This window comes from Eschscholzia californica, unplaced genomic scaffold, assembly GCF_041429995.1.
Source record: "Eschscholzia californica isolate CP2 unplaced genomic scaffold, dmEscCali1.0.p SCAF_2, whole genome shotgun sequence".
NCBI classification, from domain to species: domain Eukaryota; kingdom Viridiplantae; phylum Streptophyta; class Magnoliopsida; order Ranunculales; family Papaveraceae; genus Eschscholzia; species Eschscholzia californica.
The window spans coordinates 59927703-59952831 of record NW_028238309.1 but is presented as its reverse complement, the minus strand read 5'-3'; the positions used below and the strand labels follow the sequence as shown (position 1 = coordinate 59952831).

The 25129-nt window shown below is 34.4% G+C and overlaps 4 protein-coding genes across 6 annotated transcripts; 1 reads left to right on the top strand and 3 right to left on the bottom strand.

The window, feature by feature from the left end:
- Positions 1-370: 370 nt before the first annotated feature.
- Positions 371-2360, bottom strand: LOC147559758 (large ribosomal subunit protein eL38z/eL38y-like). The gene is made up of 3 exons (XM_086661694.1): positions 2190-2360; positions 1261-1444; positions 371-563 (listed from the first exon to the last, which is right to left on the bottom strand). Exons 1-3 carry the CDS (start codon positions 2190-2192, stop codon positions 541-543), a joined length of 210 nt encoding a protein of 69 aa, XP_086517820.1. The 5' UTR covers positions 2193-2360; the 3' UTR covers positions 371-540.
- Positions 2361-3400: 1040 nt separating this feature from the next.
- LOC147559757 (uncharacterized) lies at positions 3401-9337 on the top strand. The gene is made up of 15 exons (XM_086661690.1): positions 3401-3733; positions 3825-3884; positions 4145-4207; positions 4470-4541; positions 5532-5612; positions 5728-5808; positions 6737-6817; positions 6927-7007; positions 7492-7572; positions 7700-7780; positions 8212-8292; positions 8407-8487; positions 8590-8670; positions 8803-8883; positions 9016-9337. Exons 1-15 carry the CDS (start codon positions 3611-3613, stop codon positions 9076-9078), a joined length of 1191 nt encoding a protein of 396 aa, XP_086517816.1. The 5' UTR covers positions 3401-3610; the 3' UTR covers positions 9079-9337.
- A 1036-nt stretch (positions 9338-10373) lies between these two features.
- LOC147559756 (uncharacterized) lies at positions 10374-16880 on the bottom strand. 3 transcript variants are annotated; one of them, XM_086661693.1, is made up of 8 exons: positions 14235-16821; positions 14018-14126; positions 13510-13609; positions 12579-12644; positions 12353-12470; positions 11792-11874; positions 11354-11415; positions 10374-10829 (listed from the first exon to the last, which is right to left on the bottom strand). In XM_086661693.1, exons 1-8 carry the CDS (start codon positions 14269-14271, stop codon positions 10718-10720), a joined length of 687 nt encoding a protein of 228 aa, XP_086517819.1. In that variant the 5' UTR covers positions 14272-16821; the 3' UTR covers positions 10374-10717. The 3 variants fall into 3 exon arrangements, with proteins under 3 accessions (XP_086517819.1, XP_086517817.1, XP_086517818.1); XM_086661691.1 differs by lacking the exon at positions 14018-14126 and having other exon boundaries at positions 16177-16880; XM_086661692.1 differs by having other exon boundaries at positions 14018-16821.
- A 4210-nt stretch (positions 16881-21090) lies between these two features.
- Positions 21091-24229, bottom strand: LOC147559755 (uncharacterized). The gene is made up of 4 exons (XM_086659213.1): positions 24156-24229; positions 21561-21645; positions 21382-21480; positions 21091-21186 (listed from the first exon to the last, which is right to left on the bottom strand). Exons 1-4 carry the CDS (start codon positions 24227-24229, stop codon positions 21091-21093), a joined length of 354 nt encoding a protein of 117 aa, XP_086515339.1.
- Between the last annotated feature and the right edge of the window lie 900 nt (positions 24230-25129).

The window sequence follows — 25129 nt, the reverse complement described above, 5'->3', positions numbered from 1 at the left end:
TAGCATTGCTCTCATCAAAAAAAAAAAAAAGGTAGAATTGTCTTCGCAAACGTACCTTTCCAAGTGATAGAAAATAAAAGTTTGAAAATTGTCATATAGGAATACTAAGCTTTTTGAGAAGAAACATTCTCCCACTTCAAACTTTTCAAGTTGGTTTAGACCAAGAAAAGCAGGATAAGATAGGGAGACAAGACTCGCCAAACATAAGATAGGGAGACAAGACTCGCCAAACAATTATTGTACCGAGTCCTATGTCCCCACTTCAACTAAACACTACATGGCTAACAATCAAGCAATAAATTCGAACACAAGTACTCACTTAACCTATATATGTTAGGGTTATGGGTCTAAAGAAAAAAAGAAATGTAGATGCGTCTAAGAAATCATTTCTAACCAAAATTCGGGCAATATCTTTGTAAACAAGAATTCAGTGAGATGAAACTTGGTTCCTGACTAACACAAAAGATTACTGCAAAGGAATTAAAAGTAGTTCAACTCGACCCCGAATATCTCCTCTCCTATTTCTTACTGCTTCATTGTTCACAGGTCCTGCACAGTCAAACCTGCAAAAGTGTAAACCGCACGAAGTCATGAAGAGCGATACGAGAAAAAAAACATTCAATGCAAGAAAATTTTGATGTGGTAAGACAATTACATTACATGGTTTTAGTGTGGAGAGGTCCCTTAGGTGATTATGCAGAAGCAAGACAAACTTGGGGAAATGTTTTGGCGATTATGCAAGTATCATATCGTATGCGTACATGGGATTGCAAACCGTTGTAAATCTTGCATGGGAGTTGAATCCTACCAATAATTTATGGATAATTTTTCACCCAAAAAATTGGGCAAGGGAGTTTTGGTCAATTCCCCCTTTTTATGATACAGTTTATGCAACATTGAGACCGCTAAATTCTTCATTTAGGAAACTATGTCATTGCTTTTTCTAATAATATGGTAACATTTTCTCAGAAATGGGGTACTCCTATGGTTTGACACGACACCTCACTTTTTTGGAGAAAACCACTTTGAGATGGAAAACCTTCTTTTCAAAACATCGAAAACAATGAAGCACGTAATAATTTACTAGGGTTTTGAACCCAGGACATCACTAGGTTTCGACTTCTGAGATTTGACGATTTTAACTAGGAGGGGTTTGATTAGTCATAAGCGCATTGATGTAGCACAATTGAGAAATTATCCCACTACAACTAAGACAACTGAATTGCTATAAAAGGAGAAAAGGATGTATTCATCACTAACCTGGGGGAAGAGATTGCTTCAACTTATCAGCCTTCTCAGTGTCGAAAACGCAGAGAGTGTACAAGTACTTGGAGCAACGAACCTTGAACTTAACAACATCCTTACTCCTCTTAATTCTCACAGATCGTGCATCTTTCCTTCTTGCTGTCAGAAGAAAATCCTTAATCTCGTGAATTTGCTTCGGCTGCAACCACAAAACAGTACAAAATATTGTTACTACACTTGCCATATGCACATATCGAAGAAACACACAATTCTTGCTACATAATTTATGAAGGATCAGCAGGCAATATCAAGTTAGTTCAACCGACGTCAAAGGAAAAACTGGCGATTCAGTAAGCAAAAGTATAGTACAACAAAAGTTTAGCTGTTAATCGTTCTGGTGCTAAATAATTCAGTAAGCATAATACTCGCAGAAAATAATTATCGACATCAGATTATCTTATTTTTATTTGAACTAATTTGTGAGTTGAAGGTAAAATTACACAATAACCCCAAAGCAATTAGTAAATTCTCTTTTCTACATAGAAATTCAAGATAGCCATAATTTTGTTTCAAGAATATGTATAATTTACATATTAAACAATAACTAAATGATGGTTTGATAGCTAAAGAAACCCTAGAAATTTCAACAGTAAAAACAGTAATTTCGATCATTCAATCTCTGAAGTCTCAACCACCTCGATCACCAGAAAAATCTAACAACTGTGTAGCAACAAAATCATGAAAAAACAGGCTGATTTATTCGTGAGTTAACAATCACAGTTTATGAGAAAAAACTATAAGCGTTAATCAGAAGAACTACAAAATTACTAATAGAAACGACGAATCTGAAAGTAGAATGAAACCCAAATACATATGATGGACTAACGTTTGGAGAAAACGGTCATTACGATCAAAGAAAAGAAGAAGAAGATGCAAAAGTATACCATTTTCTTCTCCTGTTAGGGTTTCCAAGAGGAGCTGCGGCTGAAATGAAGTTCTCGGAATATTTCGACGTAAACCCTAGTCTTGTTTATTTCTCAGCTAACTTTAAAGAGGTTTGTCTTACCCGCACCCCAACTTTTCTTTGACACACCCCAGTTTGTATCCAAATTTACAACAAGATGTACGTGTTAAGGGGTGTCCACCACCCTTTGCCTTTGGTGCAACGGTTGGACAGTAGACACCCCCTCTTAGGTCCATGAGATCATGTAATCGAGTCACACGGTACAAGCAGTTTGTCGTCAAGATTTATCCCATGTAATTTAAGCAATATATAAAGTAAATATTATAATAAATTTATCAGGTTTTAGGCCTTTTTCATTATGGTTTAAATTATGCGGTTATCGTGTTCATCACATTTTCATGATATAGATCATAGTCGATTTCTCAAAAAAATGTTAACAGGGTATTGTGCAAAGGATTTGAGCGACTATAAAATCTAGAAATTTGCCGAGTCACAATAGACCTAAAAAGATTATATGTAAGAGTTCCATTTGTTTCGGTGGATAAACCGGCAACCATTAGTTTTATAGCTCATGATCGTAAAGTTAACTTTATTCTAGCCAAACCAGATGTTACCAAATGTCGAACCACCTAAGGAGAGTATCAAGCACTCATGCTAGCCCTCAAATGGACCTTGCTTTGTGTTTTTTATCAGACTCTTCTAATGTAGTCATTGCATTGTCGATTTAGAATAACACATGTAGTTAGATCTCCAAAGTCACCCGAGAAAAGATCCACGAGCTGGAAAATCAAATTCAACGAATTTCTCTTGTTTATGTAGCTGGAGAATTTAATATGTTGGATGATGTTATAGCTCGAACAACTCGAGCTTCCTCTTTGTCTTATACGTGAGAGTTTATCTCACTATTTTTGTCAAAATATAAGAAGAACAATGTCTATGTAGATATTAGGGCGCGCTTTAAACGTGAGAATAATCCTACAAATGAGAAGGGGTAACTAGCAACCAAGAATATAATGTATAGGTCCTTTCCACTCATTGTCAATTGGTTTTGAGTTGGATGACCACAAACTTAACATGGTATTCTAGCTAGACCCACAGGTGATAGGCTTAAAAACTCCACGTTTCCACGTCACGTGAAAAAAGAAAATATGTGTTAGGTTAAGTGGTTAACCACGCAACACGTGAGGGAGCGTGTGAGAATAGTCTAACATGGTAAAAAGGGTAAGCAGAGGTTTGAAGTGCCTGCCCTGCCAACCCGCTAGACCCTACCCTACTTGAGAAGTAATTTTTCTTGCAGGTAAAGATACCTCAAAATTACAAATAAATACTTATTGATTTCTTGTAACCAGTTTTTCCCGGCAAAAATATTTACTAACCGCCGGCGGTGAAGGAAAAAAAAGAATGATGAACGGTGGTCGGTTGCTGCTTCCGATGATGATGTTAGGTAGTTCAGTAACAGGAGCTGCCGTTTCTCAGTTCGTCTTGAAAGATGTATTCAACGACGGAAATTCTCTCTCTGAACAAGTAATAATCCCCTCTAAAACCCTAATATCTTTCTCTTTTATCTGATGATTTTTTGTTTTGGTTTATGAATGAGGCTTCTTTAATATTGTAGTTTGATCAGAAACTTGGTGACCTAGAAGCAAAGATTGCAAAAACAGAATCCATTCAGCAGGTAATCTAACAATTTAGTTTGAATTTTTGAAATCAGAAGGCCAATGTGCAAAATTCTTTCATGATCTTAGATGAAGAAAAGTCTAGGGCATGAATAATTGAGTACAATTTTGAAATAATTTTCTTGGTAATGCCAAAAAATTTCCTGTTTTTCATACTTAATGTTTATTTAATCATAAATTTCCTATATTTTATATAACAATTTTCTCTTTTGGTAAAATTTCTGTTTGATGAACTTTTGTAATGATTTTGGTGTTGTAGGGGACACAAAAACATGATATCCAAGAAGCAAGAATCTCTAAGCTCGAAAAGTCATTAATGCAGGTCTCGACATTTTCTTACAATCTTGTAAACTAATAATTGGAGCAAAAATGTCATGATCTAGGTTTGGGTTGTTTCTGTTACTAGTTTTGGGTGATTTTTAATGAATTGGGTGGAGTACTTGAGCAAAGGGATTAGAAAGTTTCATGGAACATTGTCAAGAGAGAAGAGATATTCTCTCTTTATTATTTTCTTTAACAATCTCCTCTTTTCCTCGCATATGCTATATAATACACTTCCATTTATCATTCTTTTCGTTTTGTAGACAAGTTATGCCTTTGAGGTTTTTAAAGAAAAAGTTGAATCCCTCAGATATCAGAAAGCAGAATCAGCTAAGGTAATTTTAATATTGTGTATTGCAATTTCAAACCTAGAAGTATTTTTGTTTAGGTTTAGGTCATCTTATGGGACAATTTTTAGTTAATTTAGGTTTAAGTAAGAGGGTAAGAGAATAAGAGATACATGAGTTGATTGGTAGAAATTGAACATTATCTTGTACACATAAATGTTTCAAATCCTAGGTTAAAAGAATAGCGCAGCAAACTATTAATAAAACATTATTGTTGTCGTAAAAAAAATTAAAAGAGAAAAATATGAGATAGAAGAAGGAAGAAGGTGAGCTTGGTTCTGTTGGGGAAGCCAACATTTGGGTTCCCAAATTCTAAGCTCATTTTAAGTTGGCAAGAAAACTTCCAAACATGTTCAACATCCTATTTTCCTTAGTTGCCAAATTCTTCCAGAATTTTACGTGACAAACAACTCTAACTAATACCCACATAAAACAAGTTTCCACCATGGACCCTTAAGCTCACTTTAACCAATTTCAACCTTACCTTTAACCACATGACTAGCACAAGACCTTAGATTTTTATGATTATTTTAGTGTGTAACTTACTTCGATATATCAAGCTTGAATGTAGCTGAATCAAACTTGGTTTTTCTCTAGGGTGATAAATTCTTTTGATATAAAATGATCACATTGACGATTATTTCCCTTTGTCATATGGTATGATATCTGATAGCAATTGTGTAGCGCTGTTGTAGGACCACAAATACCCTAAATCTAATCCCAAGTATAATTGCACTCTATGGACTTAAAGTTGCCTGTCATAATGTTGTGTGTATATATATTTGTGTGTGTGTGTGTGTGTGTGTATGTGTGTATATGTGTATGTGTTTATGAAATTGCATACAATTGCATGCTCTGAACGTTTTTGCACTCCTACATCAATGATCAAGTCAGAATAAATCTAGAATGGAGATATCGTACTACCGTAGTCCCTTATTGTTATTGTCATTTTAATCGTTTGCGGATTCCCTATTGTAGGTAAAGAATAAATTTGATGACTTGGAATCACGAATAAAGGTGCTCGAGTCACTTAAGAATCAGATAAGAGATACGACTCAGGTAAATTACTGTTGTTTCTTTTCCTTCTTTTTTCAATCAGTAAGACCTGTTCATTTGAACTCTTTTTAGGATTTCTTTTCTAGGTTTGATTATTTCCATGATTTTGGTATGATAGGTGAATTATAAAATTGATTCCTTGGGATCAAGATTGTCGGCGCTTGAATCACTTAAATCCCAGTTTAGAGACTCAATTCAGGTAACTTCAACATCTTTTTCAATTTAGGTAACTTTTTAACATTTTTTATTGCAATTTCAAAACTTGAAGTATTTTTGTTTAATTATAGGTCATCTTATGGGACAATTTAGTTAATCTAGGTTAAGTATGACGGTAAGAGAATAAGAGATACATGGGTTGATTGGTAGAACTTGAACCTTACCTTGTAGACATAAATCTTTCAAATTTTGGGTTAAAAATATAGCGGAGTAAAATGTTGATACAACATTGTTGTAGTCGTAAATTATTGAAGAGAAAAATAGGAGATAGGAGAAGGAAGAAGGTGAGCTTGGTTTTGTTACAGAAACCAACATTTAGGTTAACTTGTTTTAAGCTGGCAAACATGTTCAACATCTTACTTTTATTACTTCCCAAATTCTTCCAGAACTTTACGTGACAAACAACTCTAACTGGTACGCCTTTGCCCACTCACTTAAGATTGTCACAATCGTGACCGATAGCGATCACGGACGGTCCCGCATTTCCATTTAGCTGAAAGGAGAAGCCTATGACGATGGCCAAGAGTGCCTATCCGCCGTGTAGGTACAATGGGATTGAGCTAGCTAAGCGCATTTGTCGAAGCGGTTGCACTTGCATCTTTTATATATGATGCCCCCATGAACACTTAAACTCACTTTAACTAATTTCAACCTTCTTCCAAAAAAAAAAAAACTAATTTCAACCTAATCTTTTAACCACATGACTCACACAAGGCTTTAGATTCTTATGATTTTTATGATCATTTGCACTTTATGGACTTATAATTGCACATATATATTTATCAGATTGCACGGTGTGAAAAGTTTTGCACTCCCACACCAATGATGAAGTCGAGATAAATCTAGAATGGAGATATCATAGTTCCTTATTGTGATTGTCATTTGAATCGTTTATGGTTTCCCTATTGTAGGTAAAGAATAAATTTGATAACTTAGAATCACGAATGTCGGTGCTCGAGTCACTTAAGGCCCAAATAAGAGATACGGCTCAGGTAAATCAACGTCGTTTCTTTTCCATTTCTTTTTCAATCTTTAACATTTAAATTCCTTTTAGGATTTCGTTTCTAGGTTTTCATTACTTTTATTATTTTGGTATGATAGGTGAATAACAAAGTTGATTCCTTAGGATCAAGAATGTCGGCGCTTGAATCACTTAAATCCCAGTTTAAAGACTCAATTCAGGTAATTTCAAAGAAAATCTGTTGGGTGATACATAAGACATGCCCCTTTGAGTTCCTTTTAGGAGTTCATTTTGTAGGGTTTGATTGTTTTACGCTTTGGGGGCAACCATAAAGTTGGTTCCGTGGGTTCCTGACTAGATCTTATTGTTGTTTACTTAAACTACTTTTCGCTTCGAATAAATGGTCCAGTGAGGCAGAATAATGCAGGGTCATAGATTCATCTTGTAGATAGTATATTCAACTTCTTACTATTTGGCAACATGTGGTCATCAATTATAAGATAATTGTGCAGTTGTTTCAAGAAAAAGAGAAGAAACATGAATGTGTAGTTGACATATGCTAATTATCATAGATCACTCGTTCAATAAAGAACAACTCATCGATTTTGGTAATGAAAGAACTGTATATCTAGAATAACAACTCTTGAGGTCTTGTTTCTTTCTTTTGAGTTCTTTTGTCATACTTAAGTTCTTTCACCTTTACAGTTTGCGAGGATAGCCGAAGCCTTAGAACGAAGAATGTTAAACATTGAATCGGTAATGTCTCAGAAATCAGGATCAACTCAGGTAATTTAACATACTTTTTGTCAGGTTAAAAACTGTACATTCTTTCGTCTTTGAAGTTTAAGGGGATAATCATAAACCACACTTGTTGATCTGAGTTTCTCCATTTTTATGCTTTTGGTATCTTTAGGTGAATCGTAAATTTGATGGCTTAGAATCAAGGATATCAAAGCTTGAATCGATGGGACATCAGAGAGTAGAACTGACTCAGGTAATATTACATTGATTTTTTTTCTTTTTAAGCTTAACATTAAATTGATTTTAGTTATTTAAAGTTATAGAAGTTTTTCCAAAATTTTAGATTGACATTGGCCTGGAAATCAGTGCTACGTTACAATTATTTTGATTGAGTTCGCATGATTTGGGCTCACAAAGTTCTGTTCAATTTCGCTTTCAACAAAAAAAGTTTTGTTCAATTTCTAGTGTAGAAGTTTCTACCATTTATTGAGAAATTCAACACTTTAGGGAACTTACTTCAGAAAACCATAGGATGCCCTAGATCTTTTACGTGGTATACTTCGCATTTCGCAATATCTAGAGTCTAGACTCTAGACGTATAATGGCCCGTCTTAACGTGTGTATGGCGTGACAATTTTTTAATTATTATTATTTCTTGAATCATTTTTAATTTCTCTGTCGTAGGTAAGTAATAAATTTGATTCTTTGGAATCAAGAATCTCGAGGCTCGAATCACTTAGAACCCAGATAAGAGATTCAACTCAGGTAATTGACATTGTTTCTTTTCCTTTTGTCGGAATCTGAAGAACCAGTTAATTTGAATTTTATTTAGGGTTCCGTCTCCAGGGTCTGATTGTTTTTATGATTTCGTAATCACAGGTGAATCAAAAAGTTGATTCCCTTGGAACAAGAATATCAGTTCTTGAATCACTTAAGCCCCAATTTAAAGATTCAAATCAGGTAACATTACATTTTCTTTTGGTGATCTTTAATTCTTTCGCCTCCACAGTTATTTCTTGATCGTGAGTTCTTTTTCGTACTTCAATTCTTTCGCCTCTGCAGTTCAAGAGGATATGTGAAGCCTTAGAATCTCGAGTCTCGAATGTTGAATCAATTATATATCAGAAATCAAATTCAAGTCAGGTAATTTAACGTGCCTTTACATTGAATTAAATTATTCATCTTATGTGATGATTTTCATAATTCTCCCCTTGTATAACCTATAAAACCTGTTGAGGTAATTTACCTCCTTTTTCATGATTTTGGTATCTTTAGGCGGATCGTAAATTCGATGCTCTAGAATCAAGGATATCGAAGCTTGAATCAATGAGATATCAGAGAGCAGAACCAACTCAGGTAATGTAACACTGGTTTTTCGATTTTAAATTAGTGACTTATCTTTCTGCTTTATCAACTACATGAGTAGTTTCACAATTCTATAGATTGAATTGCTTGAATTAAGCTCACTGATTTTCATTCTCCATGTAGTCTGACAAGAAAGAGAAGTTTCAACCATTTAGTGGTAAGGCTAACACTTTAGGAGGCAACTAGCATTTATCTATCACTTCATTCACTTTCCAGGTTCTTTTACTAGGTTTTGAAACTAGGGTAGAGAAATCTCAAGCTAAGGTGTAAAAATTCTTGGGTTCTTTTGAGAGAGACATGTTTTTTTTTTCTTTATTTTGTATAGTTTACTTTAAGAACATTACTTCATTAGGAGATGAGTTTTATTTTGCTGTTTAGCTCAGTTGGTTTTGGGTCTATTACTTATAAATTTGATTCAATTGGATATTATTCTCTTGTAAAGAAATATCTCTTATTTGTACTAGAAGATCGTGATTGGATCCACATATGTGAAGTAAAAAAAAAACGGCCTTGACAAAATGGGGTGTTCGATTATAACACGGAAAACCTAACTGAGTTGCTTCTAGTAACATTTTGAGACTGAGTGAAAGTTCGAGATTGAAAATATTCAATAACCTTTGGTTAGCTCATAAATTTTACATGGAACACCAATCAAGAGCAAACGAGCAATGTTTGTGTTAATGTATATTTTAAATGCATAATTCAACTTCACTACATAAACCTGTCTTTGTGGTCTGGAAAATTCGGCACCATTAATGGGTTACTTCACTAAATGCTCCTCCAAACGAGCATGAGTTTTTTTGAAAAAAAATCGGGCGAACTCAAGATCCTGGAGCCTTATATTACGTTTTTTCTTGTGAGGAATGGAAGTTCAACTACAAAAATCTATCTGCACAATCAATTTTGTACAACCAAGTACAAAACGAAAAAATAGACTTAAAATTTATAAATCAACTCTAACAGTCAATCTCTCCAATTATCAACATAATTGTTAGCACCAGTCCTACGTAATTCTCTCTGTGGACCAAGGGGAAAGGGGCGCAGTTCTACACTTTTTTCCGTGGACCGAGGGGAAAGGGGGAGGCGCAGTGGAATGGAACGGGGATTGTACCATGAGAAAAGCAGGTAGGTTAACCTGTTTCAAATATACTACATGGATTCGGGCAATGCAATACAGTTAGACCCTCGTATCGATCGGAATGAATCACCCCTTGCACGAAGACAAAGGATCTCTCCGCAAGCTTCGTCCACGGAGGGTGAGTCAGGGTCGAATATCAAACTGAAAGACAGAGTCGATGGACAACCAGGTGAATATTCCTCTAAACTTGCAAGATACCTATTGTGCACATAAATTGGTTGTATGTTATAGCACTCCTTTGAAAGATAGGAAAGCACAGAAATGGTTAATCTTATGGACTTAACAAGATTGCTGGCTTTTCAGGTGCAATATCAGAACAGGAGCACTAAAAACACAAGATAAATTACAAAAAGGAAAAAGTCCTTCAAAGCTAATAACTGAAAACATCACTAAGCCGTTCTACTCGTTGGGTAGATTCAGTACCATCGTCTTTCTAAGGATAAAACATCATGTCATACACATTATTTATATATATAGATATTTGATAAGCAAAATGCAAGTACGAAAGATATCGGCGAATGCTGAATCAATGGTAATTTCATTCTTCTGTAAACAGATTGGGGGGGTCAACCCGTGAGACCCAGCTAGAGAAAGAAAGATCGATTACTCAAATTTGATTCTGAAGTGTATACCAGCTTTAGATATAGAGAAGGTTGTACTGGTCTCGCAAACTCAGATAGGGATATGTTATTGCTGCATAGACACGGATGTCCTAGGGAGTATAGAATTCGCGAGCTCTTCGTTCATCTTGACTGGGAGAGGTGGCATTTGATTCATTATTCCTGGCATGTCGTTCAAGCTGTACAAAGATTCGGAATATAAACATCCAAAAACGATGAATAACACAAACAAATTGAATTATGATACGATGAACAAGGACATATTCTGCAACAAAAAACTATCGGTACAATAAAATAATAGTTATATAACAAGACTCTTTTTTCCACGGGTACCGTTTTTAGGAAGTATTTTTTATTTGCCTCGTGTGTGTCTGACTCGTATGAAGGTTTGATTCAGGGTCCGCTTGAGTCAAACATGGAATAAGGCTGAATTAAGAGGTACCCAAGTCCAAAATAAACATGAAACTGCAATCTAGACTGTCAACTAGGGTTAGAAATATCCATAAAAAAAAAAACCATCCAGAAAAAAAAGAAACCATCCAAAAAAAACTAGGGTCAGAAATATAAAATATGATCACAATGAGGTGGAGGAATGATGAACTTTGGAAGTTGTTGCGTAAATCATAACGTCAATATTTACATGTACATTTATATGCAGTAAACCAAAGATTTAACTATTTAACCAAAGTTTGGTTTCACATACTCATTCAAGATGGAAAGAATGTTATCCCGAGTTTGGCAGAAGAGATTTATGTTTTCTTGATACTGCAAAAACAGAGAGAAATATAGCTCAGTGCAACCAAAAACATAAAAAGGCAGTTCATATATAGAGGCGTTGACAAGCTTAGATGCAGGAAATCTTCATTTTAATTTTTTTTTTGAACAGCGGAAGATGACCAACTTTGTAACAGGAGGTGTTAGATAAGGATATTGAATAATTCCATTCAACTGATTAAACTGAGTTCCATTCTTATCTGGTAACTGGCCTAATCCTCGTAGCAGTTTACCCCTTTGTGGAGGACGAGCAGTGAAGCAGGTATTAACACATTTACGGTCACACTTATACTTTCATTCGTAAAGAACTTAACTTATGTGATCTCTTCTATACCACAAACCAAGTATCTATCCATTGAAGAATTACCTGAAAGGAGGTAAAATTTGCAGAAATTTGGTTAAAGACCTGCGCATTTTGCTCAAGGAGTTGTCCTGTTGCACCACCAATGGCTGCACATAAGAACAAATATATCTCGTCAGTAATGCATAAAGAAATAGAACTATAGAAAATTGGACTTCCAAATGTCACAACACAGGCTAGACATATTCCCAGATACACCTAGTTCTTTTCTTTCTTAAAGGACAAGAATAGAGTTTTCATGCTGTTAAAAGGAAACCCAGATTCTTTGATACCACGAATTTTTCTTGTGGATACCTTGAACGTTTTACCAATACTTAGAATGAAAAACCCAAGTTAAAGTTTTGGTTCTTAATGTTTCCCTAATTCCTCAATGGTTGTCAATCACGAAAAAAAAATATATCTACTATTCTGCAAGGCATTCAGTTATAGTTCAAGTTTTAAACAGATCCCAAAATGAAAAAACTAAGTTTCCAATTTTCCTTTACACTACTTTTACAGGCCAAAATGTCTTGGCCTCAGAAGTAGCTAAAGGACACTACAGGGAAAGACGGAAAATCGGATCTATACCTTTAAAAGAAATGCCATCGTCATTGTCTATAGGGATCATTGGTAAAGCATATGGAGGAACATTTGGACGAGCTGCTAAGTGAGATAATGACTTGGTTGAAGGATCTGAAACTTTCTCCTGCATGATCACGGAACTAGGAATTATATCGGTAGCAAGTCAAATATTGAAAATCGACAATCAGGTTAAAAGTGAGTAGCTACAAAATGAAATCTAACATGATAGTACCTTTCTGTCCTTGTTTTTCCTTGCCAAATTATGATCGTCTTTCCTTCTTTTCCCGTTCTCCTTTTTCTGGATAAAGAACCAATCAGTAAGGCTTCTCATGATGATTTTCCTCAACTAGGCTAATCTTATCCCAATGGAGGAAGTAAAAAAAAACTGAGCATGGTTTTTGCGTAACTGGTGGAAATCACATGGAATTGATTATAGTAGAAGGTTGAGAAGATATCATTTCAGGATAGTTTTACGTATTTTTCACATGAAGTGGTTCATTTACTTCCAGTTTCTCTACATTGCAGTCAATAGAAGGAAAAGAAAACAATAATAGTGTTCAAACTAAAAAACACTCCCTTTCTGCCGACAAGAAACTAACTTCAAAATCGAGCTTTGGAAGATATGCCCCATCAAGCAGGCTCACTTCTCTGCCTAATTATTCATACTTCACATAACCAAATCGAACTTTTTAGTTTCTGTTTTATTTTGGTTGAAAGATTAGTAGCTTGGAACTGTTGTTAGCAACCCCCTCTTCCACCAGCCAAAGTCCAAACACTGCTGTTGGTCTCTTCTACAAAATCAGGTAATTTCCATCCGTATTCTACCGTAGTCCAAACACTGAAAGTACTTAACAGAGTGCAGTCTTCATTTTGGGAACACTCTGATCAATAGGCTCATGGATTCGAAGTCTACAAAACATATATTTAAGTATTTCTACAAAAATCACAAAATTTAGAAGTTAATATTCGTGAAAGAATATTTTAGTGATCATCTACTACAAACCTGTGTTTGCTCCCTATTAGATAATAATAATCTGAAGACTAAACTTTAATTTGCACCACTCTATCTATGAATTTTGTTATTGAATGTATTTAACAAGAAAACCACTCATAAGCATAAGTTCATCATTATATTACAGGACATTTGGAGCTACAAAACTCACAGTCATCCATCTGTGACGCAGGGCCACATCTCGTGCTGTCTTATCTGGTAATTCCAATGCAATACTTGTATAACGATGCACAACTGATTCAGAGGCATACCTAAGAAGTTCACGAGGAAATCAATCAGTTCAGAAACTCATACAGGAAGCTGAAAAATACATTCACGAAGGAAATTAGTCAAATGCATCCACTTGCAGGAACAAGTGAGGCTGATAAAATTAATGCCTCAATAAAGATGAAAGAGAAAATTAAATTTGAAAGGAAAGAAATCAAGTTCATTTTGTGCAAATGTTACAACCAAAAAAGGGAAACAGTTAAATCACACATTTTAAGGATAGGAATCTCCTTAATACATCTAATCAGTTCATGTAGAAGAAGAATAAATCAGAAAAACACACGACTTAATAGAGAACACAGCCGACGCAATAAAGAATGCAAAAATATCCATAATCACTCTTTATCTTTCTCTCATTCAAAACCAGCAATAGATCCTCACAGTACACTTACTTGATAAGCCCTTTTTCGAGGATTAGTTGTTCATTAGCTGTCCATTTTAATGCCAAACCTGGATCCGGGTAATGCGCTAATCCATGCGGCCGAAAAAATTTCTCCATCACTGCGACGGAACTCCCACTGTTGTAGTTAGGGTTTCCAATGGCGCTTACGAGGTTGTCCTTCGGTCCATCAAAAGAAAGATAATCGGTATTACTGTTACTATTATTACCTTCTTGATTCGCTAAAAGGTCCAGCCATGCAGCCATATTTTCTAGAACTTCAATTCGTAAAGAAAACCTGATTCGGAGGATTTTTTTTTTTCCTAATTCTCCATCAATATTGCCCAAATTGAAAACTAGATCTGGATACCAGTGGAAAGATTGAACAACTAAGGTATTTAAACCGGCAGGAGCTTTCTCTTCTGTGAATTATGAACAGTAAGGTTTACAATCTAAGAGAAATATAAAACTTCAATTCTGTGCTCATCAAACCTCGGTGAAACGCATGTGCAACATATCCACCTTCAGAGTTGTGGGAGAAATAGACCTTTGCTAAACAAACAAAAGAAAAAAACTCTCCAATCCATAACAATATACAATCATGGGAACACTTTAATCTGTATTTGCATCCAGTAACAAATGGAAATTAGAGATTTGCTACTGATAAAGAAGGAAACGTGTACTCAGAACTAGTAAGCTTGCAACACGTTCCAGAAACAGTTCAACATTCATCATAACCACCATGCCAGCTAAAGTTGTTCCTAACACTTAATCGCTACGTAACATGGACATAGGTACATCATTAATATCCAACAATAGTACACAACAACCTAGATTCCCTGTACCTTGACGCGGCGATGAACATAAGTAATAATTTCTCTCAGTAATTAGATCTAGTATCTTTCTATACAATTTCTTATTTACTTTGATTCGCCATTGTTGAATTAGATACAAATGAGCCAATAACGTACAAACCTACAATAACATACGAGATGTATGCACAGAAGCTCATGTTATACCCATATGGTGAACGATTGTAACCAACAAGAATCCGAGTATCAGATACGAGCACCTATATGCTACTCGACAAAAAAATAGATTAAGCTGGAGTCCTCGCGTTACAATGCTTTCTTGCAGTGGAGCAACCAAATTCCTCCCATTCACAAATAACTTTTTGCTCTTTATCAAAAATTTACTTGCACTTTTCTTGTTAACTCTTGCACTTATTCACTTCATTGATACTCATAACTGGAGGCAATTTGAAGTTGATAGTTGATACGATACTAATTTTCTATGAGGATACTTTTTCCTTTCGCATAATCTTCTTATATCAGCTTCTCAATAAATCACCTGGTTGTAGAACTTTTAACCCGACTAAAAGTTCATCGTTTATCTTTGCTGAACCATCATTTCATTAACTTCTGGCAGACCTTCAAAATAAAAAAGCTTCTGCAGAAATCTACCGAACGTTTCTCAGGTATGATCGTTCGGTTTAGCTTTTGGGAGTTCACGCCATTTTCCTTTATTTGGATAAAAAGATTCTTCGTGTCGACAAAAACAAGTTTAATTGCTAAGTGCTGACCAATCTTTTGTAGAGGCTTCAAAGTACTTAAAGCTATATTAATATTTACCTAAATAGAGGAAGAGACCATAAACAAAAACTGGCCCTTAAATCTATTTCGTGGGTTACGCTGGGGTGTAAGCTAGTTAAGATTAATCGATACTGTAATTAGTAAAAGTTGAGTTGCAATTATATAGCAAAACAAGTACTCCTTTAGAGTAAAACCCCTAAAGTAAGATGACTTTGGATTTCTAGCTTCACAAGTAAACCAATCAACTTAAGAACTTTTAGCACAAAAAAGGAAGACAAATAGAACCCAGTACATAACAATTAAGAAAACAGAAGACCATCAAACCCTAGATTTTGCTGAATCTATACAAAAAATTCAAACAAAAGATCCGAACTTTCAAGAAGACTAACTATACTATAGAATTCTTTCAAAAAGGTACAAACTTTCATAGAACTCGGAACGAAATAATTCATAGAAATTATATCTAATAGAGTCAGAACCATCTATTCAATTTCTGCAAATAATACCAACAGCAATCAACGAATCTAGAAAAATTAGAACTTTTTAGATAAGAAGAAGAAAATCCAAATAATTCACTTACTTGATAAGCCCTTCTTCCAAAATCAATTGTTCTTCAGCTGTCCACTTCAAGGATAACCCAGGATTAGGGCTATGCTTCAACCCACGCGGCCGAAAAGAATTTTCCCCAACTGGAACCGAATTCCCATTATTAATATTATTATTAGGGTTTCCACCTCCACCACCAGTTCCATGGTTGTTGTTGTTGTTCTTCAATCCATTAGAAGAAGAATTATGACCATTATTACTATTATTATTACTATTTCCTTCTTGATTTCCTGAAGGGTTTGCACTTGCCGCCATTACCAAACAAAAAAACACAAATCTTTGAAGAAATTTCAGACTATACTGCCTAATTTTCCCGCCAATTCTCCTTTTCTTATCACCCACCAATAAAACTTATAATCGAAGAAAAGTATTCAATAAATTGATACAATTGATGGGTTTCTTAGACTGAAGGGAGCTCTCTCGTCATCTACAAAAACTCAAGTTTTAAGAAGGTTTCGAATCTAGAGAGAGAAAGTAGAGACTGAAATTGAGAGAGAATTTTGTAGAGGAACAAGAAATGAAAGGAAATTTAGATGCTTTGGTTCAGAAAAAGGAGGAATTTTTCGTAAATTTTAGAGAGAGAAAGAGAGAGAGCTTTAGTCTGAAATAATGGCGTCTCTTTTCTCCCTCTCTCTCTATTATTCTTATTGTAGGAGCCGAACCAGAATTGTTGGGCACACTTGAAAAGACTATTTTGTCCAAAATGAGAATTGTTATGACTAGAATCTCCTTAGGAATTTTTGGGCTACTGGAGATATTCGTGAGTCCATTGTAATCGTAGCAAGGTGATGCAAAGTTGTCGCAAAACGATGTAAAGTTGTGGCAAGGCATTGTAAAGCTGTATCAACTATTTAAAAAGTATCCAGAGAGTTGAAGATTAAAAAAAATTGACTGATCTTTTTTTGTTGGATCAAAAAATTCATAAGTAATTTTGATCAAATTTCTCTATTAATTATATCCAATGTTTTAAAGGTAATATATATCCGTAGGTGGGTTGAAATCCACCGTACATGACTCGATTTCGATGTGATCCAGTCGTCCAGATATGGATTGAATTTCAGCTAAATTTTAGGGCAGACAAGTGTTATTCTTAATGATCAATCAAAATTCTCTTATGTAAATCTTAATTAAAGAAAGAGGTTTAAGGATGTGAGATTATTTACATTCATTTCAAAGCTTCATGAGTAGTCTGACTGTCTGAGTATGTACTATTGTAAGTCAAAAAATCCTCTGGGCACCCAATACTTTTTTTTTTGCAACCCTAATATGTTTTTTTTGAATCGTTAAGCGTGTGTCTCGAATCCTTGACCTCTACGTGTAAGATTATACCTCTTACCACTCCAATCAAAGGTTGTTGGCAACCCCAATATGTTGTTTGTGTTGTTTTTTTTATACCATGTCTTTTTACAAACACACACCACACGAACTCATTTTCACTCAGAATCGTGTTCACCCATATGTACTATTGTAAGTAAAAAAAATCTTTTGGGCACCCAATATGTTTTTTTTTTGCAACCCAATATGTTGTTTGTGTTGTTTGCTTGTGTACCATTCTTTTTACTATTCACACACCACACGAACTCATTTTCACTCGGAATCGTTGTTCACCCATATCTCCACACTAAGGTATATTTCACACTTTGCAAAAAAATAAAAAATAAACAACAGCCAACATGTTATTGTTTTTTTCTTGAATTTTTGGGTTTATAATCCAAAAAACGGGTCCTAATAGGACATTTAGTCCTCTCTAATCCTATAAAGGGTTTCAAAACCAAAAAAATAATATAAATGGATATCTAGTCCATTTGGTGTCATCTAGAGAGAAAACACAAATCCCTAGAATACATATTAATTTATAATACCTATACTAACCTTCTTTATATATAAAATCTGATTTACATTCTAAAATCCAAAATATCTTTTTCCATTTTTATCTCCCACCTTTCTCTCTCCAATCACGTTTATAAACATAGTAACCGTGATCTTCATTATCTTCAGTAACCGAAACCTGCTTATCTTCTCTCTCTCTCTAAATCAGAATCGTTTGATAATCATCCATTAATCTCAGAAATCTTGTTTCTTCTTCATTAGAGCAGTTGAAATCATCTTCTTCGTCGTTTATCAGGTAAGACACATTACAGAAATCATTTTTCGTTCCATTGGAACAAATTCTGAATCAGATTTAATATTGCTTTTCAAGTAATGTTAAAGGTTTTGATTTCTTCTTTTCTGTTTAATGTTTTTCATCTTCATCTTGAACTTTGTTCATGAATTTCATTATAATCGAATTTCTCTCTGTATCATCTAATCAAATCTTCATCATTATTCAGTATTTTCTCTCTCTAAGATTCATAACCGATTTTATTATGTTAATGTTGAATCCGTCTTTACTGAAGATAATGCGATTAAGAAGTGTTTGTATCTATGTATTTTGTTACTTTTTAGTAGTTTTAGGTTACAGATTTTTAGATCATTTCTTCAAATCTTCATCAAGGTTTCCGTACAATTTTTTATGCAGAGAAGATCTCGTAAGATTTGTTATAACTGAATGCAAGCGATATATAATTTAACATAAATTACGGATCGTTTACAATAAATTACATATCATTTTTTATCCAGAGTAGATCTAGTACGATTTGGTTGTAACAGAATGTAAACGATATATAATTTACACGACATTACATGATGTTTACTGAACGTAACACATACATAACGCAGACGTCTTTTGTACGATGTTTTTATAACAGAATGTAACATATATGTATTTTGTTACAAATTATTCATACTTTATAAATAATATCAAAAACATCTTACAAATCTGCATAAATTAAATATAATTTATTCAACACTACGCGTACTTTTTTCCCAAAACAGTTGTCGTTTATAGTACAATAAATGTTCCAAAAATTATATGTAATTTATTGCACATTATACATATTTTTTCACATAACAGTGACCTTGTGATTCGAATTAACGTTATGTTTGTCTCCTAACACATTATGAAGTTTAACAAACAGTATGTATAATTTATTCCATTATACATGTCGTTTCTAATAAATTATATGTTTTGTTAACAAATGTATATGTTTTCTTTTTGCAGTTTTGTTGTTACTTATGGAATTTCCTACTGAAGTTGGTCATTTGTTTCCTGGTGGTGCAAAATTATTTGGATATGCTCTTCGACAATATAGTGTAAATGTTGTTTGTCCTGCTCAAGACTACATATGCTCTTCGACAATATAGTGTAAACGATTTTTTTGTAACAGAATGTAAACGATCTGTAATGTAAAAGAAATTATGTGTAATGTAATAGAAATTATGTGTAATTTACTGAACAAGACCCAAATACATTTGATAAATTACGTTGTATACTTGACTAATGATGGTTTATTCGTCATAAATAATACATAATTTACGTATTTGTTTCATAATTTGTATTCGATGTGTATTTATGTATGAGTAAAAACGAAAACAAATGCTGCTTTAATGTTCCCAGAAAAATATACTATTTCCAAAACTGAAAGTTAAGTGAGAGAAAGTGATATATATGTTTTGTATATTAACCCCCAAATCACGCTAAATTGATCCTAGATTGATTCGGATAATAGGAAAGAGAAGATTTGATTTCCAAATCTGTTTAGAGGAGAGAGAAATTATGATTTGTTTCTATCTATTTTTTTCTAATCAATCTCCATATTTTTGGCTAATAAATCTCCATATTAAATCTGTAAAGAAGAGAGAGAAAATTGATTTGGGAAAGTTTAGATTTTGTTTCTAAACAGATTATAGAAGAGAGAGAAATTTTCGTGAGAATCTAACCGTTTTTTCCTAAATTTATCCTAAAATCAAGGTACATTAAACCGTTTGAAATTTTTGTGCAGCCCCACACATTAAAATCCCGTGAAAAACGACTGGGACATGGAAGGAATTATGTAATATATATTAAGGGCTTATAGTCCCAAGAGCAAAAGGACTAAAAATCCATTTTTTGGGAAGATTGGACCCTAAACCCTTTTTGAACATTATTTTGGGCCATATACCCACGGACCCTTTTTTTTTTTGCAAAGTGTGAAATACCAGTGACCGTGAAGGTATGGGTGAACAATATTTGTGAGTGAAAATGAGTTCGTGTGGTGTGTGTGAATAGTAAAAGAGTTAATTCCTATATGGCCCCCTACTTTGTGACCAGCTTCCTTTATGGCCCCCAAATTTCTGTAAATTCAAATGTGGCCCCCTATTTTCATGAAAATGTCATAACTACCCTTCCCATTAATATATTTTCAAAATAAAATTAAAAACAAAAACCTAAATTCCACCTCACTTCCCTCTCCACCACTCATCTCTCTCCACGTCACCTCTCTCCAACTCACCTCTCTCTCTCTCTCTCTCTCTCTCCAAGTCAGCACTCTTAAAAAAAAAAAAAAAAAAAAAAAATTTTCACTCACCTCTCTCTCTCTCTCTCTCTCCAATCAGCACTCTCATGAAGGTCGCCGGCCGGAAAATTTTCCGGCCGGCGACCTTCATACTTAAAAAAAAAAAAAAAAAATTTTTTTTTTTCACTCATCTCTCTCTCTCTAAAAATTCCGGCGAAGGGGGTTTCCCTTCGCCGGAATCTGGTCTGTTGAAGAACAGACCTGGTCTGTTCTGAACTAATTAGGTATACTAATTAGGTATTAGTTTACTTGTGATATTGAATCCTTTCAATCAACAGCTCCTAAGTCCTAACTGGATCACTGTTTTAATGATTATATTTATATTCGATCTCAGCAGGTGGAGGAATTTAGTTTTAGGTACATGTAATTTGTATTTGCCTAATACAAATTACAGTAACTGAACTAGGTCTTTTTGACAAATTATTCCAAATAGCCAAAGAACAACTGAGCAAATGTTAAAGAAAACCTGGTTTAGAGAGTTTGAGCGCCCGATTATAAGCTGACAATGCCATATCTTCTGCAGTTTGTTTACTAGCAAATTGTGTGGGCATCTGAAATAAAAGAATTCAAAATTCTGGAATTAAAAATCACATTGGATATCAGAAATCACTTCTCCATCAATTTCATAAAACCCACAAACAAACAAAAAAAGAGGGAAATTTAATCCCAATTCACTTCTTATATATTTTTGCAACCCTTTTATCAAAAACTTCATTTCAGAGCTAGAGAGAGAGGGAGAGGGTAACCTTGGAGAGCAATTGGGCCATGGAGATTCTTGAATATGGAACAACAGCTTCAAGTATAGTACTGGAAGCACCAGGAACAGAGATAAGCAATCCAAGAGCCTGTTTGTTACCCAGAGATTAGCTTCATTCATAAGAGAAAACTGCTGGATTATTACTAGTCTAGAGAGAGAGAGAGAGACCTGAGAAGCTCCACCAGCAAGATAAAGAACAGACTGTGTAGGGTTGGCGTGTATTGAAGACCAGATTCCGGCGAAGGGAAACCCCCTTCGCCGGAATTTTTAGAGAGAGAGAGATGAGTGAAAAAAAAAAATTTAATTTTTTTTTTTTTAAGTATGAAGGTCGCCGGCCGGAAAATTTTCCGGCCGGCGACCTTCATGAGAGTGCTGATTGGAGAGAGAGACAGAGAGAGGTGAGTGAAAAAAAAAAATTTTTTTTTTTTTAAGAGTGCTGACTTGGAGAGAGAGAGGGAGGTGAGTTGGAGAGAGGTGACGTGGAGAGAGATGAGTGGTGGAGAGGGAAGTGAGGTGGAATTTAGGTTTTTGTTTTTAATTTTATTTTGAAAATATATTAATGGGAAGGGTAGTTATGACATTTCCATGAAAATAGGGGGCCATATTTGAATTTACAGAAATTTGGGGGCCATAAAGGAAGCTGGTCACAAAGTAGGGGGCCATATAGGAATTAACTCATAGTAAAAAGACAAAGGTATAAAATTTTCCTATGATCCGTGTTATGTTGTACATTTGTATATTTTAACCCGTCAAAGAAAATAGAAGTTTCTGAGTATAGAAGAAGTGAATATCAAAAAGAAAAAAAATGAGAGAGAATGGAGTTAAAATTTCAACAAAAAACTGATAGAGAAACAAATGAAGAATGAACTTGAAAAGAAATGTGTTTAGTGTACAAACCTGGATAAATGATATAGGCACATGGTCAAAATATAATGTTTTTACATTTGAAGTTCCTTTACCAATTAGAAAATAGACATTATTTTTAGAGACTAAGGAGTAAATTAAAACACAAAAAGATCGAATAAATTAACTTTATTTGGATAAAACTAAGATTAAAATAAAACAAGTATCGAAGTTTTCTTTTATTTTCATGTCCTCCCTTAGATCCACGAATCCTAGCACAAAATCCTATTTTTAACCTATTCTATAAAACAACAATCACCTATAAACACTACTCCTTTCTTATTTACTTTTAAATTGTTCTCATGTCTTTCTTTCCTATGTAGCGCAGTTATTATTTATCCTATAAGTGTAAAATGTTGGTGCTGACCTTGATGTTGTGGGATGATCCAAACGTTGATGTTATAGTTGGTTTTGATGTTAATAGTGTTGCCCTTGATGTTGAAGGTCATATAGATCTAGAAACGAACTGATAGATGTTGTAGAGAAACACAGTTAGAGGTTGTTGATTATGGGTTTGGTTGAAGATCTAGTTGATTATGGGTTTGGTAGATTCTCCGCAACTCTTTCACAAACTCAAACTAGAAACAAAGCATGGACATTTTCGATTTGATGAGAGAAAATCTGATCGTAATGAAATTGGAAGATGGATTGTGATTAATTTAGAAAAAAGTAGATGGATTTTGCTAGATTTGGAGGGCCAAGTCGTTAATGGTTTGTATGAAGATGGGATTCGACAGTTTCCACGAGAGAGAGGGACCACCATGAACGGATGAACCACCTGGTGGTGGTGATGATAACCGATTCCGGACAGATTCAACTGTTGTTGTTGTTGTTGATTATGAAATGTCGAAGTTCCGTCTAAATTCTCCAATTGTGGGTTGTAATAAATAATCCACCACTTTTATCAATCCTCAAAACTCTTGTTTATCTCTCTACCCACAAAAGGGGGCATCTAAGTATTTTCGATAAACTAAGAGGCTACGCGAAAAGTTAGTCATAAACTGGGGGGATCATTTGGAAAATAACAATATTCTTTATAAGAAATCATGAGAATCCATGATAAATATGTTGCATCTATAACAGATTTCTCCATTTCTGATAAACAAGATTCATTCAGGGGGCCTTTCAAAATTGGAGGTCAAAAGCCACCGCTTTGGTGGCTTTGGGTCAGGGTTGACCCTCATGACACTTGATACACTGACGGGTCGGGTCGTTCCAAAAACTTTTTGTATTGCAAATTATAAAAAATTGAGTAAGATTACATTTTATTTGAAAAATTAGAAAATGAAAAGAAAACTAAAATCGCTAAAATAAGGAAAGAAAACACTTCATCAAAAAAAGGAAAGAAAACTTACTTTCTTGAAACATCTAAAAAGTCAAAAGACCATGTAATGAACTGAAATAATCTTTCTTTTTCGTAAAACATCAGATGTCGAAGAAGCATATATGCTTTATTTGGACTACGTTGATTATAAGTAAATGCTTTCCAAACGCCATTAGATATTTTTTTTTTGATGAAAGTAGGCTCTGCTTAACTTTATTTAATCTCAAATCATAGAAATGTTGGATTTATCTGTCTCCAACTGACTTACAATACTCTCAGGAACCGTAATCAATACACTTGGTGTGTTAGAATTGTTCCTCGTATAAGAATTAGCTAGCAAATGTGCGACTTTATTCGCATTTCTCGGACAATAAGCAAAACTACACTTATTGAGAAATGTTGTATTATTTTTTAATATCAAGCACAACAGATCGAATCTTCCATGGTATATCGTCTTCTAGGTTTGAGCAAGTCGTTACCACATTCAAGGCGTCCCTTCGATAATAAAATCATATTGAGGTAAGTCTGCAGCTAACATTGAGGCTAAAAGTGCTGCTTTAGCTTCAGCTTCAAGTGCCGATGTAGCGCTTGTTTCGTGAGCCAAGGCCATTAGATATATTTTTATAAAAATATTAAGATTAAATAGTAAACTGCCAAATAGAAAAAACATCAAATAAAATGAAAATTACCTAAATTTCTCCACGAAATCAGTAACTTTTTTTAGAATTGTCTAAGCTAAAAATTTAGTTGAACGATCGAAAGTGGCAAATGCGCTACTTTCCTGCACGAGGTGACCTTGTCTTTGGTGTTCATGGGGTAGTCGCACAATGCTTGTGAGTATGCTCTTATTGTGTTGGAGCATTTTGGTAACTTACATTTTTCAAAGAAGTATGAAATCAACTAACAACTATATATTGTATACAAATTTCAAAGTGCTTAAGTAACTTACACCAATCCTTAGTCAAGTGGAAATCTACTCAAGAGAAAACAACAATATGTCACAAACTATTTTGTTATACCAATTTATGTTATTGCGAATGTTTGAGCTTTAGTGGTATACCATTACATACAAAAACATTTTCGAGTTTATTCGCCGTATTAACATCGTACTAACAACAAAGTTAAAAATGCTTAACACACTAATCTGTTTTTCTGTTCAGCATATACTCCCATGAGGTTTGTTGATACCGAAGTACAAACCAAATTTCAAATAAGCTTACAACAAAAAAGTTCGTATTATGAATCTTCATACCATGTTATTCAAGCTACATATTATCGTATGAAGCTTCATGCTTTGTCATAAAACTCTATACTTGTATATGGAGTTCTCATAAGATCTTGTGAGTTGTTGTACTTGGCTGAAGAATGAGACGATATGATTACGATGGAATCCAATGAATAACACCAGAAAAGAAACGATTTCATCAATACATGAACAAATCTTAATAGACTCTATGAAAATGAAGATAAAGATGAACCTCACAGCATATATAACCGAAATTCTCTAAAG